We start from the raw sequence: 20,222 nt of genomic DNA on the forward strand, positions 1-20,222 counted from the left end.
CTCCCTCAGCCACCCTGTATCAGTACTCTATCCCTCGCTGGCCCCCTTCATCACCACACCCTGTACTCAAGTTATGATGCAGTTCATGGGTAACATACTGTTGCCCTATATTACCAGTGCAGCTCCAACACAGTGGCTTCATTTGAGCTCAGAGGTCCTTGAGGAAGAAACACCAGCTGTAACGGTGAGTTTCCTCTCTTGCACAATGCAACGCTTTAACACACAACACTGTTCTATGCAAGGCCTGTCTTTGCTTTACACTCTGGTGAATTTATAAACTCTCTTCAGCGTTTGCTGCTGCTTGCAACGTGATTACAGCTGATTGAATTTCTCATCCTGGTTTTTTTTATGTGTCCTGAGTTGAGGTTGGTATTGTCTTCCATGCCGGAGTTACTCAACAGGGTTGTTTTGGAAGGAGAGGGATTGTGCAATCTCTGGAGCAGGGCTGTGCTACTGTGCCTCTCACAGCCAGGAGTGGTGTTATAAAACGATTTATTAGGCATCGCTTTTGGTGAAGTAGCTGTTCTATATCACAGATAATATGCCACGTAAACAGGGCCATGTTTTTGCGTGGACTGTTCTCACGACTGAAGTCGCAACCAGGATATTTTGCACTAAAGCACAGTGTTAAGCCATTTTCCTAAACACCTGCTTTGCTCCGCGGCCTTAAAAAAACAAATTACAGGGTTTCTCGAGAACAACTATTAAGGCGTGGTGTGTACCGAAGACTTAAAAGCTGATGAAAAGCCTTTGTTTGCAGTTCCTTTCGAAAGCCCAGGGTCCTGAAATACGTCATATGTTTTTAAAATTATTATTTTCACCTGTGTTATAATGGTATTCACTTGACTGCAAGGTGAAATAGTCTAAAATCAATCCTCAAGAAAAAAAAATATCAGAATGGATCTACAAACAATTTCAAATAAAAATCAATCTCTGCTCACTGCAACACACATATAACACACACACACACATATCTATACATCTTTCTTTTTTTTATTTCACTTGAATTCCATATCTTAGAACTTCCTCCTTTCTCCTTCACAATATTGCCCAAAAATGAGAGATATTGTGGAACAGAGTGATGCAAAAAAGCTGGTTCATAAGTTTGTTGCTTCAAGGTTGGACTGTTGCAATTCCTCACTACCTGGAAGTCCAAAAATTCATTAAAAACGCTTCAGCTTACCCAAGATTTGGGATGATTTCATGGAAAAGTTGGACCAATATTAGTTCTTCTTCACTGGCTCCCTGTTAAATGCAAAATAGATTTAAAAATGTTCTATCTTACACATGAAGCGCTTTATTTTCCGGCTCCGTCAAACATCAGAGATCCGATTGGTCCAGATGTTTCCAACAGAGCACTTCGCTCTCAGACTTTACTGGTGGTTCTTACAGTTTCTAAACGTAAAGTGAATCTTTTAGTTATCATCCTGCTATAGAAGCAGCTCCTAATTTTTGTCTGTAAGGCTAAAAATTTAGGCTTAAAACTTTCCTTTTCTGGTAAAGCTTATAGTTACAGCGACTTAGGCTTATGCTGCTACAGGCTTAGGATCCTGATGACCGTTTTCTCACTCTGATGATTTTTCCTACTCCTCTCCCGACATGCGTTAACCTGCAGTTATTGCTGTAATTAACTTTATGGCCCCTCTGTCTTTTTTTTTCTTCACACAAGCAACATCTTGCCTGTTGCTTTAAGTTGTGTCACCTCGACTTTGTCTCTCTATGTTAAATCCGTTATCCATTGACTGAGCTTTGATTCCATTAACTATACGTAAGCATCATTTTCATCCCAGTGATTCAGAATTCATCTGTTTAGTTAAAGAAGCTGCTGCTGTTACCTTTTCTTTAACATAGAAAGTACACCTGGGTCAGTGTTTCTGGATATTTTTTGTGTGTGCCTGATCTGTCTTATCAAACCCAGAGTTAGCCACTCGCACTGAGTCAAGTTCTGCTGGAGGTTTCTCCCCGTTGAAAGGGAGTCGTTCCTTCCACTGTCGCCACATGCTTTCTAAGCATGGAGGACGGACGCAAAATCAGAGACTGTATGCAGCTGACTGGGTTTCTTTAAAAAGATATTGAGAAGAAAATGTGATTGGATTGAGTTGATTAAACATTCTATATCTAAATATATTTTGTTGTTTTTTTATAAAGTGCATTTAAACATGTATCAGGTATTAGCAGTTTATCAAGAAATTGAATTGCTCAATTAATTTACTACGTCATTTTCTAATATTTTCAAAAATCTTTTCATGCAACTGCACAATACTTGATGTCTTTTCTTGTCCTCGGCACACACAGTCTAGTATTGTTTATGTACAAGTCTAACTATTCAGTTAATATTATTCTATTTACTAAAGACATCGGTTCAGGGAGCTTTACAAGACAGATTGAACACAAATCGGTAAATCTGATCCCAGATTTTAAATGGATCAGAAATATAAAACAGGAGCTGCAGGCGCAATATGAAAGATCGTTGGAAAAACTTTGCAAGACGATGACGTTAAATATTAGTAAGAAAGTCTGTATCTTTGGGAGAGGATAATAAAGTAATTCAGTATGTCCTAAAAGGAACAGCCTTTTACTTTTAGAATTTTTTATGGCTATTTTGTCTACAAATGAGCTCTTTTTTTTTAAAGCCCATTAGCTGTTACTAAACTTTCTCAGCTTCTATAAATACTGACAAACATTTCAGACTCTGCTAAGTCGAGCGTAAGCTCAAGTTTACCTACTTGTATTGTACATTTCTGCAACAAGGCAGTTCAAATTGTGTCATAAAAACATCATCCAGTCACCAGATATGAAACAAGCAATAAACACTACATCTTGTCAAGTGCCACCATAAAAAAATGATCCATGCACATCAAATATGTTGAAGCATGGAGAAGCTGAATGCTGCTTCTCCGTGTTTTGTTGACCAGAAGTCAACTTCATTTAAGAAAATCACTTGATTTTTATTTTGTTTTGTTCTTCTTTAAGATAATAGTAACATGTTTTGCTAACATACTGCACAGAAGGCAAGTAAATCGTCCAGGAGCTTCATGCAGGCTTTAATAAATTTTCCTCCATCTTGTGAGATCTGTTAAAAAAAACCATCTTTAGCTTCGGCCCCAGAAGCCTGAGGAGTCTAACGATGCATCCTGCACGCTTGAAGCGCTTTGTGTGAAAGAATATTAAAAGAGGCCCGATCCTAGAGCACAGGACGCAGAACTTTAATCTTGCATATGAGTCTGAGTGTTTGCTAGAGGAACTGACAATTCCACCATATGGGGAGCTGCATACCTCAGAGTCAGAATTCCCCGACTCGCTGCGCGCTGACAGATTCCTGAGGTAAAAGAGACTCCAGAGTGGAAAACCCAAACGCCTGAAAAAGACTTCCCTAAAAACAGAAACGAAATGTAGAATATTTTTGATCATGTTATGGTATTAACTGACATGCTAAAGTCCATCTAATATGTCATGAAAATTCAAATACCAAGGCCCAGAAAATGCACATTTCTGGCACTGTACTTACACTGTACTTACAACTGAAAGCATCTGTTTACATTTACTGTATGAAAAGACTTTTTTTCTTTTTGTCCTTTCTGAAAGTAAATCTGACAAAAGTTTGTCTATATCTTTTCATCACTGGATTACCAACGTTATCGCTATTCCCTAAATACCACAATAATAATGAGGAAAAAGAAAAGTGAAATTCCCACACATTAAGATAACCATAACTTTAAACAACTTGGGAAACCCTTGATGATATCATGACTTTGTAAGCTTCTGAGAATGAATGAGTTAATTAACATTTTGTGTTAAAGAGAGGCACATATGTGGGTGTATTGTACCGCAAACACACTCCTTCCTTGTATGACATCATCAGGAAATCAGCCAAAATATCAGGAGAATTATGGATCTCCACAAGTCTGCTTCAACCCTGGGTAAGATTTCCAGTTACCTGAGAGTGTCTCTGTTCAAACATTGATATGCAAGTAACAACAGCACAGGAATGTCTAACTATCGTACTGTGCAGGAAGGAAATGGGTTCTCTTGTCCCAGAAATGAGTGTTTTTGGTGCCTAAGCTACTGCAGCGTAATGACCATTCATGCATTTCAGAGATAAAGGGGGGAGGACACAGTCCCGGCTGGGAAGTATGGGGGTGGAAACATCATGTGGAGTGTGCTCTTTGTTGAGGAAGGGTCTGGTGCACTTCACCAAATAGATGATATCATGAGGAAGGAATATTACTTGGAAATCTTGAGGCCAGATTTCAAGGTTGGGTGCAAGTGGAAGGGGAGTCTAAGGATTTAAGGAGAACAAAGCAACTGTTTTGATGCTGCTATTGCAAAGCATTGATCTCAGATACAAAGAATATTGGTGTACCTTGCTGAAAAGGTGTGTGGGAACGAGGCGGCGTAGAAACCTGACTCCAGTTCCACCAGTTCTGTCAGGAGGAATGGGTCAAAATACCAGCAAACAGGGATGCACCGATTGCAGTTTTCTGGCTGGTCACTGATATTTAAAAAGCCTGACCTGTCAAATCCGATTTTGGCTGATAATGATTTTTTTTTTTGTCTGAAATGTTGCTAAATATACAAGTAAAGTGGCTGATTTGGCAACAGTGGGATGACTGTTGTTAACTGCAAATGTGCAGACATGACCTGGTGGGTGGATCTCTGTCAAACCTCTCTCACGGCAGAGCAGAGGGGGACAGCGGTGGATTTTTAAACCTTTTTCGATATGATCAGTGGAAAAAATCAGCTTCACGCAAGTATCGGCCGATTACCGATCTCACAAATTAAAGAAATTGGGGCCAATTTATCGGTGCATCCCCCAAACCAGCAAATTATTGTGAGAAGCTTCACTGCAAAGACACAAAGTCTCACCAAATACTTTTGGTCTACTTTCTAGTACAAATATCATAGTAAACTTGAAATAAGACAAAACTAACTTGCTGAAAAGTAACTTTTTAGCATGAAAATGTACATCTGGTAGATCTCATAAGTGAAATGTTCTGCCAGTGGAACTAGTGTTTTTTTCTATCGTTCTTAAGGATTTAGTGTCTTAAAACAAGTTATCGTGCTAAAACGTTACTTCACTAAAAAGTTAGTTTTGTCTTAATTCCAGTGCAAAAATATTTGCACTGGAAACTAGAACAAAAACATACTAGAAGGATACCCTGAAGGCCTGACAGTTTAAAGATGGTTCCACTCAATGCAAAAGACAAAAATATGAACTTCTGACTCTGAAGATGTGGTTTTGACTGTAACGGGACGACCTCTGAGTGTGCTTTCAGTTTACTGAGAGAATATTAGAATTCCTTTCCCTTCGGAGAGACCGTGTAAAAAAAAAAAAAAAAAATATATATATATATATATATAGCAAAATGATGAAGGCACGGAAAACACAAGAATTCTCTCTTTCATGTGCTCTCAGTGTCAGTACCATATGCCACTCAAAGCAGTCATTAAATCAGACACATTCCAGATAGAGTTACCAGTAAAACGCAGGAAAACAGTGGCTGCTCGGCTGGAGAGCGGCAGAGGTTCTTTCAGAAGGTTTTGGGCCGATGCGTGGTTGCGTGTGAGTCTGTGTTTGTTTAGGACCCGTGTCAGATTGGCGAGCAGCCTGCGTGATGCACTCTTGCCTCAGCAGGACTCCCTGTCAGCGGAAGGAGAATGATGGCAGAGTGCGGGGCCGAAAGCGAGCAACCTCAGAGGCGTCTTGGTGACAAGAAGCATAAAAACGGAGAACTCACAGGTAACGCTAATTTACAGCTGGGCAACAGCTAATACGACTGTTAAACCCATGAAGACTGAATACAAATGTTTAAAATCTGAGTGCGGGGAGCTTTACAAGATGCAGTGCCCTGCAAAATTGTTCACATGCCATCAAAATGCATAGTTCCTCATGTCACGGTGAGAGTTTTGTTAAGATTTCATGAGACAGGAAAGTGTAACATACCTCACTAACCCTGAAACCCAAAAATAAAATCCAGTGCAGCCAGTTGCCTTCAAAAGTACACGTTGATTAAAGTTCTCTGGTCAGATGATGCCAATGTGAAAGTTTTTTAATAAATACAAAATTCACGATGCCAGAAAACTAAAATTACGCATCAAAATCATCATAATATTAACTTGGTTGACACTGGAACCTCAAAAGACTCGCACCCTGCATTGTTTAAGCCAGCTTAAAACTCAAAACAACCCAAGATCCTAACAGAAAATAGAATACTTTTTCACGGCACTGAAAAGTTTATGAATAAAAACTTGTTTCAAAATCCATCTGATCTACAGAAAGAGGAAAACAAATGTTTGGACACATCTAAGGTCTTAATGGGTTTACAATACCTTTGTTTGTCCACTGGTGCTAAAACATATCCGTATGAGTTGTACATCATTTAAACTTTTTATTTTAATGTGTAAGAAGCTTTTCTTATTTGTGTGTGTTTTTTGTGGTCTAGACTCAGATCTTCCAGAAGAGGAGAAGAAGCAGAGAGACAGGGAAGACCATGAAAGCCTGGTGTTATGGAAGAAGCCTTTGCTCACACTTTACTACTTCTCCCTGGAGCTGTTCATCACTCTTAAAGGGTGGATGTGGAGGTGAGGAGCAAAAGGAGAGATGCAACCTCCTCTTAAAACATGTCCCTGTTTCAGAAAACCTGAAATCTCCAGACGGCCGATGCTGTCCTTTTCCAATTCACAGGCTAACACAATAAGTGAACGCTTTTATTCACATTATAAGCTTTAGTGACACCCCAATTTTCATCTGTAGGGCCTATTGTGATATTGTTCCACCATTTGTCACTACGATAGCTAAGAAGGCTTTCCACAACGTTCTGGAGAGTCATCAAAGTTTTTGACCATTCCCAAAGAAGCACATTTTCAAGGTCAGACACTGATGTTGGATGAAAAGGTCTTTCTCGGCTCCAATTCCTTCGACAGGTCTTCCAGGTCTGTGCAGATCACCCAAGTTCTTGTTGGGAGCATGAAATGTCTTAGTCATTTTTTTCCCGTAGAGAGGCATCCCGCCTGCCGAGCTCGACACCAGGCCCGGGTCAAACTATTTCGACAGAACACTGTCCAAATCAGTCTGTGGAAACGTGTGGTGTTCGCTGGGACCATTTCTTTCAAGCAAAACAGAGGATGCAGGCGGTCTGGACCTGTTATGTGAAACGTGTGCAAATATGAACGTGCCGACACCACATGGCAACACGTCGACTGTTCGGCTTCGAATGAAATGGTGTTGCCTTGTCGATAGGTTTGCCAAAAACATAGGTATGATTTGTCTCAACAGGTTAAACTGTCGCTGTCCATGACTTGGGCTATTTATGTGACTGCAAAGTAGGACATAATTACAAAGGGGAAGCAAAGTACTCATTCTGTTTTTCTTCTTTTGCAAATAAAAATCTGAATTTTGTCAACTTTTTTGTTTCCACTTGAGATTTAGATCTTTGCAACTCCTCCAGAGTTACCACTGCATTCTTGACTGATTATCTGATTAATGGTGTAGTTGGCAGGTCTCTCAATTTAGGTGAACAGCCATGACTTAGCAGGTTTGCAGTTGTGTCACAGTTAAAAAACTTAGGATAATTCTCACAACCCAAACCTATACTTTAATGCAAACATCATTAACAATTAATAAACAATGTAATAATTAAATAGATGATGTGTAAATTCAGTCTTTAAAAGCGACTGTAAAATACAAGGCCAAATGACCAAGAAAGCAAGAAAGCAGAACCTAGAAAACAAGCCTTTTTGTCTTAGTTCTTATGTTGCCGTGTCGCTGATAACATCAAGAGGTTGCAGAGGTTGCAGCCCATACATGAGTTTCTTTTTCACAAAGAGGCACTAAAGTTGCTACAGTTGTTCTCGTGAAAGCAGAGGAAATAGCAACTGTGAAAGAACGGCCATCTGACATTACTCTGACGCTTTTTCACACAACACATCCAGACATCAGACTACTGCTGACCTTGACCGTCTCAGAGTTATCAGCCCAGGTCTCATAGTTTAGACTCAGCCAAATGCCTTTAACACTTCAACGGAGACACTGCATGGTTTTCTTATCATTATCTGTCTCTATTACTCCTCATAATTACCCTACTTAAAGGCTGGGAAGGATAACTCTGCCCTGCAAACTACTGTTTTCGTACTTGCCGAGCAACAACATCACACCAAACTACGTCAGTCGTTGCCTTGATGCACGTTACACGTAGAGTACAGAATGTCTTCAACTTGCTAAATAATCTTTGTTGACACCGAGGTCCCAGAAGAAGGTCAGAGTGTACTCTCGGGGGGGCCCTTGCGGTTAACTGCGTCAGGACAACGTGTTTATGCTAAAACTACAAGAGGATGTGGTGAGCCACAAGCACCACAAGCAGTGTTCTGCCTTAGAGAAGCTGCTATTTACCCAACGCTCCAGACACGTGGTGTACTAACTGCCTATGCTGGCATGTAGATGAGAGCGTTACGGGCTGCAAGGGTGCAGAGAAGTTTATTACTTGTTTTTAGGAGTGGTGCATAATATAAAGATTATCCATGCCCCAGATTATCCATTGGGGCATCAAGCTGTCTGTTGCTGTGCCTTTATGTTTCTAAAATGTAAAGGCACAGTATAAAAAGGGTTTTTCAACCAGTGAATGGATTGTGTGGGGGAGGGATTGGTAAGGAATCCTATCACAAACCTTTCTTTTTAAACTAATTTCTATATTAAGAAGAAAGTTTAGGTTAACTTGTTTTATTTATCTATTTTCCTTGCCAATTTTATACTTTGATCATTTTTGTCTTCAGAAAATTTTATCCGCCTTTTCGTTTCATTTTGAATAGCACTTGTCCCCCTCTGAAGAGGACTCGACTGTCTGGCACACCCTCCTTTCCAGAATCCCTGAACTGGACCTGCATGAGCTTAGTGATGTGCAATTCAACCTTGAGCAACCTTTCAGTTTAAAAGTACAAAATGCTATTATTAGCATGTATTACTAACATTGGTAAACTGGGGAAGTCCCTCTGGTTTTCCAACTTGAAACTCAAAAACGGTGAAGATAGCTTGGACATTATGGCCACGTCCAAGTTCCATCTTCAGAAGTAAACACAACACATAAGAATCCACCAGCAAATGGTCCTACTTCTTTGCTGTCCACTTTGCGGTAATAGGTATTCTCCAAAGAATACCTATCTTTGGAGAGATCTTAAATGAGTTTTTTTTGTCTACAAAGCAACTTTGGTTGCAATTACAGGTTCTTCTATACTTGCACTGCCCAATATGAGAGCCATGAATAGCTGACATTTTGATGCATTGATAGGATTTGGTAGCATTTACTTGGTGAGTTTTAGCTGGAAGTAGAATTACAAAAAAAAAAAAAGCAATAAAGCAAGATACTATGACTTTCTTTGCTGGTGGCAGCTACAAATTGGTAAGAAACAGGCATAAATTTATTTATTTATTTTTAAAAAACTGTCAGAATCAGAATTAGTATTGGGTTTTGGTTTTATTTGGGTTTTTGCTAATCTCATCATTGTGTATTATCATTTTGGTCTTGTGACATTTAGTTTATTTCCCTCTGTTCATTATTGTTAGAATGGTGTTTGCCCTTTTGTTAATTATTTTGTGTTTAGTTCCTTAGTTTATTTTTGTGTTACATTCTTTACGGAATTAGATTTAGTTCTCTAGTTTCTTTCTTTTCTGTGTTGATTACTCTCTTTCCCATGCTTGTATTCGGCCACAGCTGTTCCTCATTGCATCTGATTAGCTAATCTGGCATTAGCCTGCCTCATTTTCCGCTCCTGCCTCACTATAAAAGCTGACCGCCCATTTGCTACGTGAGTTCCCTCACCGGCTCTTTCTGTAAACTTTCTAATTTTATTAAACCTATCACAGCCAGTTTTTTTTTTTCCTGCATTAAGGTTCTTTATCAAGGAAAATCGCAAAAACGGGGGCTAATGTTGCTTTAGCTATCTCCCAGAGATTAGAAAAATTCAGACGTTATTGCCTTTTACTTACGCTTTCTTACTAGCTTAGGCTAGTTAGCTAACATTACTTTCAGACAGGCAACGTCCTCTGACAGTACATCTATGTATTCCTATATAATTTTGTGTTTTTAAGTTGAGTTTACAGTTATTGACAGCTCTATTGTCAGTCTTCTGGATGATTCGTGTGTTTCACTTGCCTCGGATTTCAGAACTGGCATTTAGGAATTACTGAACTCACCCATGTCCGCATGAAAGTCGGAACAACCGGGGGTTTGCCGTAGCTTTAATCTGCAAAGTCTAATTGTTTTAAGGTGTATATCTTATTAAATTGCTGTTCTGTGACTGGGTGAGTTTGGAAGTGGTGAACTGACAATTCAAATGTGCGAATTAAAGAATAAAATTAGGGAAATGTGGAATAAATATGATCAGTAAACGCATTACAAGCTTTAAAACGTCACAGATTTGCCTCAGACCATGTTCAAATATCTTACCGTCACTGTACAAGGTGTTAACTAGAAATCTTTATACATCCCTCAACTTAAAAGAAATGCGATTCTCTTTATTTGGTAAATTAACTTTGTTTTCATTGACTGTTTTCTTGGTCATGGTCATTTTAGAAATATACAGCTGCACTTAGCAGATGTATATCCTGCCTTTTTACCCACATTAAAATCAAAATTATAAGTATGACTGGAGTCTCCAGCTCTAGTCTTTTGGACTTCTCCGTTATTTCCTGTTCTAACACACCAGATTTAAATTACTCGTAACCAGGTCGCTACAGAACTTGATATATTGAGGTAGTTAGTGTCTGGACTGCCAAGAAAAAACATTCTGAACTTTTTAAAAAATAAATGGTAGCTTGGTGAACTACTGCTGGTTGCATCGCTATAGTAAGCTTATCTATCCTTTTTTGTCAAGCCTTAATTTTTAAAGTATGATCATGTAAATTTTGAATGGAGGTGAAGGCATGAGAGTTCTGTAAAATTCAACTTTTATATTTATAGTCTCCAAATCTACAGTTATATCTATTGGTCTAAAATCTTGGACATCTGTCCTAGTTGTAGCTCAAAATAGAACTAGAAACCTCAGTGGGGGAGGAATAATCAATCAACATGCTGTTCAGAGAGCACTCTGAGTGGCCTCTCTGACCCCAAAACCTTTGAATACATGGCTTTCTATTGGACATTATTAAAATCCTTAAGGTTTGCACCAGCCCTCTGCAGCTCTAATCTTGGTTTCCTTGTCATGAAAACTTGTAAGGTGAGCCCCCCCTTTTATCTTCCAATAATTTGAATATTGGGGTTTTTGCCTTCAACTTTTTTGCTTTCCATCTTCATCTAGAGATAAGTTGATCCAACTCTGACAGTTTGTCACTTAATGAAACAAGTGCTCACGCATACACACACAAAAATCAGCAATATATATATATATATTTACAGATTAAGTAAAGACCCCCGGTATCCGCAGGGCTTAGGAACAACACAAGTGGTGGCAAACAGCTAAAATTTATAAATAACTGAAACCTCGTCTAAAAATGCTTATAACTGCATTTTTTAAAAATAGTTCACACACCAAATATACCCTAATATGCACTAATGCACACAGTGGGAACTACCACAGCAGCTAACCTATGGCTTTCCTCATTTCCACTTTTGGGGGTGCAACCAATCAGTGCCAAGGAAAATAAACGGCATTCCTGGATTACCTGTTTTGCAAATGCTAGCAGTTCAGTTAGCATTGCGCATAGTTTCTGCAGCTAGGTTGTGAAATTCGCCAAATGCACAACACCTCTGAATTATTTGGTGAATTCAGACACGACGCAGAGGCTCCCGACAAACACATTATCTTGCCGTCGGTAAACGAAGCCAAGAAACTTTCTCAATATTTCAGCTGCCATTGTTCAATATGACCGTCAAAGGGCAAAAAAAAGGCAAGGCCAGCATTCTTTTCTATGCTCTACTAGTGAAGTTAGCATTTAAGCGTAATTCAGGGTAGAGTTGGGTTGTATTAAATTAAAGGGCGTTCCTCATAAAGTACTTAATGAATGATGATGAAAATCCATCTAAGAGCAGAACTGATTAAAACTTGTTGAGGCTTGACTACTTTCAAACAACTATTGCTCTTTTCCACAGATGAAATCCTTCTCTGTTACTCACTCATATTTCAAGAGTCATCATGAGTCTTTGGTTTGTTTTCTGCATATAAACACAACTCTTGTTTGACATTTTCTGTGTTCATTCTTTTTTTTTTTCCTCTACCCAGGCTTTGGCATCAAAGACAGACAGTGTTTGGACTTGTGATGCTGCTTATCCTTCTCTCTATTGCTTACCATATTGAGGGACCACATCAGAAGGTGACTGACCTCCTCATGTGTTGTGAATGTAAAAATACCATAGCGACTGTCTGTGATGTAACCAGCTTGCTTCAACTGCAGAGGAGATGCATGACAAATTATTGTACTAGAGTTCTAAAAGGCACATACTTTGTGAGAAATGTTGTTTTTGTTGTTTTAGTTTTGGTAATTTTCTCTGCACTTATAAATGGGTATTTATGAGTGAATGTACTAGCATCATGTTTGCTTTCTTTCTTTGCAACTCCCCTAAAAGCTCAGCAGGTTGTTCTGTCGATCCACATACAACCCTTCCACTTAGTTTTTTTTGTTTTGTTTTTTTTTCCACCAACTCTGCTTTAGTTGCAATATTTTTCACATCCCATTGGCATTTATTTTTTTTTCAACATTGTACGCAAAGACCTCGGAGTTGTGTAATCACTTCTCAGTAACTGCACGTAACAATTCCTCATGGCTGGCCCCTCACTTCCCAGCACTCTGCCAGCAAACAGAGAGACAGTATGTGCTGTTTTTTGTTTTGCTGGGTTTCCTGGGAAATTGAGTCTTTGGTAAACCCCCCCACTTCCCTGCACACATTCCCTTCAAACCCTTTAAAGTCCCCTCCTCTTTTCCCGTAATCTGGGGTCTTGACGCTTCCTCCTGGAAACAACCTGCCCTGACTCAAGGGAGGAGGTGTAAGCGGAGCGATGGAGTGATAGTAGTACAGCAGCAGCAGAAAGAGAAAGAGACAGAGTGGGAGACAGACGGATGGATCTTGGCTTGTCTTACTGTACTTGTTGTGTAAGAGCTAGTTGCCACTAAAAAAAAAAAAAAGAATAATGGTGCTGTTCTTCTCTGAGTGCTGAACACTCCTACCCTACGGCTCTGCGCTCAAAACTCAGCAACCTCTACCTCTAAAGGTTTCTTTCTCTCTTCCTCTCCTACTCACTTGCCCTCTCCCACCCTTCAAAGCACCCTCCGTTTTCTTTTTCTTTTTTCAGTTTTACTCACGTACCTTCTCTCTCTCTCTGTGCCTGTCCCTCCCTTTCGCGCCCCCCCCCCCTCCGCTTCACGTCCCCCCACCCCCCCACGCTCTTTCCTCGCACTCATGCATGTGGCTCTGCCATGTGGTGGACTGTCCCTCTCCCTGGCCTCTGCAGTACGTGCGCTACATGGAGAAGAAGACGCTGTGGTGTGCCTATTGGGTCGGCCTGGGTATCCTCTCCTCTGTGGGTCTTGGCACTGGCTTGCACACCTTCCTGCTCTACCTGGTAAGACAGAATTTCTTCAGGGAGAGTTGCCTGGCTCCTCCACGCTGCAGCTCTTCACTTCCCCATGCTGGTTTGTGCCTCGGCTCAAACCCAAACAGAGCGGGTGGTGATGATGATGATGAGAATGATGGTGGTGCAACCAGTGACGCAGGTTTTAAATGCACGGTTGACGACGTTGCTGTGCTGCTGCAGAGTTTTGACGAGGGTGAAAAAAAGCTTTCTGGAGTCGTTTTATGCATTTGCACTTTGTATGCATTCGTGTGCATGTGGTGGGTGTGAATAGGCATTATGATAGACGCACTGGTTTTGACAGGCAGGCTAAAACATTTGCACTCACTGACCCCTTTGAGTGCACATGAGGATAAAAACACTCTCCCTCCCCCTGTCTGAGTTCTTTCTTTCTCCCTTCTTTCCTGCTCCCCACTGTTTCGCTCACTCTCACTTTCTTTTGTCACTCCCTCTCTTTTTATGCCTCTTCTCTGTTTACGTTCTCAGTTTTACTCACCCCTTCCCTTTCTTTTTTTTTTTTTTTCCATATGTTTTCCTCCAAGAGTCCTAATCTCTGAGTGCCTCAGTTCAGGGCAGTGAGGATGTTGGGAAGAGGGAGGGCGGCGGGTGTTGTTTCTGCACTTCTGATACCAGAACATCTGCTGGTCCTTACTGCTTCTAGTCCATCTGTCATCAGGGGACTTCGCTGTCACACTCTGGCGCTCGTGCCCAGTGGAGCCGAACTGGAAACTTTGAAGTGTGTGTCCTCTGTTCTGTTGTTTTGAAAAGCCAAAAACTGTGATGCTCCAAAATGTAACATGAGAGTTGTTGTTTTTTTCCCCCTCTAATCTCCCTTGACTCCCAGCTCTTTTCAGTGGAAGGTTTCAAAGTGTTGCATCGCCATCTAGTTGGAGTGGTTGTTATTACAGGTTGTGGTGTCACTGAGTTCATGACAGAACCTGATGCTCCTTCCTGCGGCTGCTGCTGTACATTCTGTCTCCAGCCTGGAAGATACAGCATGTTAAACACTGTTATTAGCTCTGCTGATGTAGAGTGCCATCTAAAAATATGCCTTTTTTAATCCCATAGCACAGTGGGAGTAGACTGTTTGTTTTCCAGAAAAAATAGAGTTTTCAGGAGAATACAGGCCCTTTCTCTAGAACAATATTTGTTTTGTTTTAAATTTGCTCTGATTTTTAATTTATTGAAAGGCTCCATTAGAGAAAGTAAAATGTAGGCAGACTTGTTACTCAGTTAAGGTAAGAAATTTTCAGCATTGATTTTAGCTGAAAATGTAAATGGTAGTTAACAAATTTTTTCAAACACAGACCGACATGTCCAGAAAATTCAACTTAGCTTATTTCTGGTCATTCTATGTAAGAATGTAAATGAATTTTATCAAGAGAACATTTGATAACTTGATATTTGATATCAAGAGAACAATGAATTGCTTGATAACAAAGGGAGTTTGAACTCCTTCAAAACTCACATTTTTGGGGGTCTAATTAAAGGAAGCACGTTGTGCATGCAGAGACAGACCTGGGTGTCGAGAGGAAGCTTTATACAGGGAAGTGAATACAAACAAGAGAGAACATTTGTGCAGAAGACATAAGTTTGAAACAGAAAACGGGAAAACAGTTGAATTAAAAAAATGTCTAATATGTGGTGAATGATACTGTTTCATGTTATTGTGGTATTTATGTTTAGTTGTCTTCAAACTGATGTAGATTATCTGTCCATGCACCAAGGATCCTAGCCGCAGGCTTTGATTGGGCGATAACTGTAGGGGGTGCAGGAGCTAAAGTTAATAAAACTTGCAGCTGTAATGGTACCAAGTGGTAGTTCAGTACTGGCTGAAGAAGTTCAATATAAATGCTCTCCACGCTTCTAATTTAGATTTCCATCAGATATGAATTAATACCTAAATAATTGGATTTTCTTATTTTATGATCAATGAATGCACTAGATTTAGCAGCTTGTGCTGACAACACTCTTCAGTGTGGAGGCTGTTGCCGAGCAAAGACTTGAATTTTGCTATTTTAAGAATCATTTAAGTGTTTAGAAATTAAGCCAGGAGAAGTACAGCAACGGCAGACTATTTTGTAGAAATTATATTTTCTACATCATGTTGAGACATATCTGCAGTTCTGTCAGGCTGTGTGAGAGCAAGACTTTCAGTAGATCACAGGAAGGCTCAGCAGAGTAAAGTCACTATCTGGAACATGCTGGATTTGAACATGTTTGCAGCCTTTTGGTAAATTTCAGAGTTAAAATAAGGAGCTATAATCTCTACACGATAAACAGGCTACTGTTTTAGTAATGCTTACGATGCAAACTGATTAAGTATCAGTTTAAAATGTCAACCATTGAAATATTTATGTTGGAAATTTGTTGTGAAATCTGTTCTGCGAGCACTGTCTCACACAGTGTGACATTGGCTCTTTGCCCAATTTAAATGCTGTATTTTCCACACCTTCAATGAATGGCCTATTTTAAAACTTTTTTCATATTTAAGGCGCACCGCATTATAAGGCGCATAGAATAGACGCTACAGTAGAGGCTGGAGTTACATTATGCATCCACTAGATGGAGCTGCACTAAAGGGAATGCCAACAAAACGGTCCGACTCCGGTCAGCGAGGAGAGCCTTCCGCGACTGGGCCGGGGCGTGGCCGGACGATGGTCACCCTTCTCCGTTTGCGCACAGCATGTTCATGGAGAACGTGGTGCTAAATGACCTGCAGACGACCTGATTCTAGACGGTTGGTAGGTAGATAGTTCAGTCAAACTTTATTAATAGATTACAAACCAGCGTTCTGACAACTATCCCAGCATGCACTGCACGCTTCTTCTTCTACGGGCGAAAATGAAGTCGGCTCAAAGTGAAATGGGATTCATCTGTTTCTACTAATTCTTAGCAGATTGAGAATGGAGACCGATGTGGCTCAAGGTTCTAGATCTGAAATGAATCAGAAACAGGAAGTCAAAACTTTACAAAAACAGATTGAAAATTTGCCAAAAAATTCTGATTGAAACAGCTCTAGCAATGTACCGTATTTTTCGGACAATAAGCTGCTGCTTTTTTCCCACGCTTTGAATCATGCGTGGTTATAAGCTGTGGCTTTTATCTGGATTTTTCTTCAACCACCAGGGGGCTCTTTAGCAGGTATTGAATCATTGGTGGTCAAAATTGGAAATAAAAGAAGAAAGTGCTAATTTTCATTTGGAACAAGCACATGCTAGCAGCAGGCACGATGGAGAAATTGCTTCAAACTCATACCACCTCATCATGGACAACAACATGAAGAAGTTCATATGATGCAGCTTTTAAGTTGAAGACTATCGATCTGGCAGTACAGGAGGAAAATAGAATTGCTGCATGTAAGCTTGGTGTGAACGACTCCATGGTTCGGCATTGGAGACGCAGGGCTGTGTCCTTAATAGCAGATTTGTTAAGCACGCTGCCCCTCTGCTGCCCCTCTGCTGCCCTCTGCTGCCCTCTGCTGCTTCCTTGTGGAAAACCGAGATACCAGTGGCTTATAGCCCGGTGCGGCTTATATATTTATGTTTCCAGTTTTGTTAAAAAAATTTGTAGGTGCGACTTATAGTAAGGTGCGCTTTATAGTCTGGAAAATATGGTACATAGTAACACGTTGAGTGTTGTATCCAGACCGTGGCTTTTGTTCTTTAAATGATCGTTAAACACTAATTAAATTCTTCATTAAGCCTAATTGGAGCAGATTCTAACAAATAAAAAAAAGACCCTGTGGCCAGACTGTTGATTTTACACCTTCCACATGTCACAAAACCTCAGTGAAGATTATTTATTTATCTGAATTTAAAAGATTTTAGTTTGCATTTGACTTTGTCTGTTTGATGGGAACTGACACATCCAAGCATGCTCTCTATGAGGTTGTGCATTTCTAAACCCTGACAAGATATCAGTGATGAAGATGAAAATTTTGGGAATTAAAAATGGCATTCTGCAGAATGCCTGTGGACGTTTCGCACTGTTTTTAGTAAGTAGGATAGGGTCAGTGATTGTAATTAGGTCGACCATGTTCAGAACTTGCACCAAGATGTCTCTTCTTAAAAAAAGAACTAATATTGAGGACGTGAGATGGCCTCATAGCAGCATATAACGCATAGATTCAGGGACAAACCGGCTGTTTGTTTACGTATAGAAAACCCTTTTCTAGCAACATTTGCATAAATAGTTTCAATCTTACATTAAGATTCTCGACTAACCCAGTTTAGTCAGTCAGCAGAGGGTGCCAGTGGTCTAAAGATGCAGTTGTTAAACTGCTACAATGATATCATGGAAATATTGTTTGGGGATGAAGTTTATCCCTGAGTATTCATTTGACAGATTACTTTTTTTTATTTAAAAAAAGTAAAGAATATCTGACATTTTCTTGTTGCAGAAATACTGACATGAATAATGAAAACACAGTTTTCATTACTTTTCTAAGACGAAGAAATGGATTAAATCAACCACTGCTACTTTTGACTTATTTTTGATTATCTTCATAGATTTATTGACCTTGAGTTAATTTGACTTTCTAGCCTTCATTCTGGATTATGTTCATCATTTTTATTATTAATAGAAATTAAAGCAACTCTCATTCTGATCTTAAGATAAAATTTTCAAAAAGTCCTGTTTTTTTTAATTTTGTATTAAACTTTGTAAAACTGACCAGTCAGCTCCAAAATTCATTTTATTAGAAATAAATGAGCGTATCACATTTTCTAAATAGTAAACACTCTTAGAAATTGGCGGGAAGCGGTGAACATTTGCACTCTGGCAAATCTGCAAAGTGACCAGCAGGGGAGCTAAAGGGCCGAATCAGGCGGTGTAACCCATCCCACTCGATGAAAGCAGAGCACAAGTGGCAGCTCTCCTGTTCCCTGACATTGGCAATTGCTGCTCTGTGTCTCCTCTCTGTGTTTTCATCCCGCTGAGACGGCGGGAGATCATTGTACACGGTTCAGGGCCAGTTAATGGAGAAAGACAAAACGCTGCTGCTCAGGCGTATGAAGCAGGAGAGAAAAAAAGGGCAAACTTGGCACATCATCAAGTATATTTTATCCAGCTGCTTTGGGAGTAGGAGGTAGTGGGTGGCTGCTCTCATTACAGAGCATGAAAACAATAAAATAGCACAGGAAAGCTGGAGAGATCTCATTTCAGGAGGAACTGTGGGGAGAAAGATCGTTGTCCAGACGTGTGCGTTTGTGAACATGTTCTCATGCCGGTCGCCCCTCACCTGTGTGGGTTTGTGCCACAGTGACTGTCGAGTTCACAGATGGCAATCAGCTTTCATCTCATCTCTTTTCTGTCGGTTCCTCTTTTTAATTGAAAAGACATTTGCAGTGTGTGTGATTCCTAAAAGCTTGGGAATGTTGTAAATATTTTAGAAGAGAGCTCATCTGAGTCATACAACATTAAATTACTTTCAGTAATGGTTGTTGCTATTAAGTCATTATGGCGGCATGAAAGTTAGTCAATAAAATTAAAAATGGCGTATTTTACTGTTTACAAAATAGCAACAAGAATTTTTTTTCTCTGTTTTGTTGTTTTCTTTTTTTTATATATAAGTAAAGAGAAGTGCCCAAAGTTTGTTTCTGTGAACAGTGGTTTGCAGAAGTATGACGTTCTTCCCATTTACTGGAGCGACAAACGTCAATGTGTTTTACTGGGATTTTAGTAGACACAAAAATACAGATTAGTGCATTGTTGTGAAATGGAGGGAGAATAATTACAAGATGGTGATATTTAAAACGGTCAACTTTTGCTGCAGACTTCTGTTAGGTTTTCCAAACAGAAATCACTTTTGCACCAGTATCAAGTCTTCGATGATCTCTATCAGATTTTATATTTGGATTGTTCTTCATTCAGCAACCCTGTCTGAGCTGAAGAAAAGCATCCCCACAGCATGATGCAGCCACCAACACGTTTCACTGTTGAGGATTTTTTACCATGTAGATCGGAAAGTTAAATGTCGCGTGGTCGGCAACGTTTAATAGACTTTGGAATGATTTTCTATGAACAATGTTTTTTTTTTCACTTTCCAAATCGAATTTGTGGAATGGGCATCTAATTTTTGATCATTTGGATATTGTTCTCTAGCCTGACTAAATCTCTCCTCAACTTTCTTCCTGACATGGCTGCTGAGTTCCTCAGACTTCACGATGCTGTTTGTTTTCTGAACTTGTCTAACAAACCTTGGAGGCTTTGACAGAACAGCTGGATTTACAGAGATTAAATGATGCACTCGTGGTCTAACTCTGTGACTTTAGAAGCTGATTACATTGGAATTTATTTTAGGGGAATCAAATTAAAGGAAGCTCTGTGCAAATATATGCCCGACAAATCTTTTAAAATCCGTATCTCTTGCTCTTACTGCTTCACAATTGTGCAATTTGACACCTATAATTGTAATGTGACAGATGATTTTTTTTTTTTGCAAGGGACTGTAGGTGTTGGCAGTTGATGATGGCAGTAAAAGGGGAATTGAAAGAATTTGACTCTGTGTATGTAACTTGTGATTTACAGCCACTTTTCCTTTTAAAAAAAAACCCAACAGTGGCTTATCTAAATAAAGGAACATTCTGTATTTTTTGTATTGGGTTTCATTTAGGATTTCTAGATTATAGGCTGCAAAGGGAGGCTCGTGCAGAATATACAGA

At 39.7% G+C, this 20,222-nt stretch overlaps 1 protein-coding gene across 4 annotated transcripts in view; it reads left to right on the forward strand.

Moving 5' to 3' along the window:
- Positions 1 to 53: 53 nt before the first annotated feature.
- LOC106949302 (vacuole membrane protein 1-like) overlaps positions 54 to 20,222 on the forward strand; it is a 90,374-nt gene continuing 70,205 nt past the window's right edge. For 2 of the 4 annotated variants that reach the window (XM_015035477.1, XM_015035486.1), the window contains exons 1-5: positions 54 to 184; positions 5,636 to 5,740; positions 6,444 to 6,582; positions 12,211 to 12,301; positions 13,438 to 13,548. In XM_015035477.1, the coding sequence (XP_014890963.1) occupies positions 5,659 to 5,740; positions 6,444 to 6,582; positions 12,211 to 12,301; positions 13,438 to 13,548 (423 nt within the window). In that variant the 5' untranslated portion in view covers positions 54 to 184; positions 5,636 to 5,658. Of the gene's footprint in view, positions 185 to 5,632; positions 5,741 to 6,443; positions 6,583 to 12,210; positions 12,302 to 13,437; positions 13,549 to 20,222 lie in introns of all 4 variants that reach the window. The other 2 variants (XM_015035468.1, XM_015035462.1) reach the window with 2 other exon arrangements.

Source organism: Poecilia latipinna, unplaced genomic scaffold (assembly GCF_001443285.1).
Source record: "Poecilia latipinna isolate Pla-1442-1.1 unplaced genomic scaffold, P_latipinna-1.0 Scaffold20, whole genome shotgun sequence".
In the NCBI taxonomy this organism is placed as follows: domain Eukaryota; kingdom Metazoa; phylum Chordata; class Actinopteri; order Cyprinodontiformes; family Poeciliidae; genus Poecilia; species Poecilia latipinna.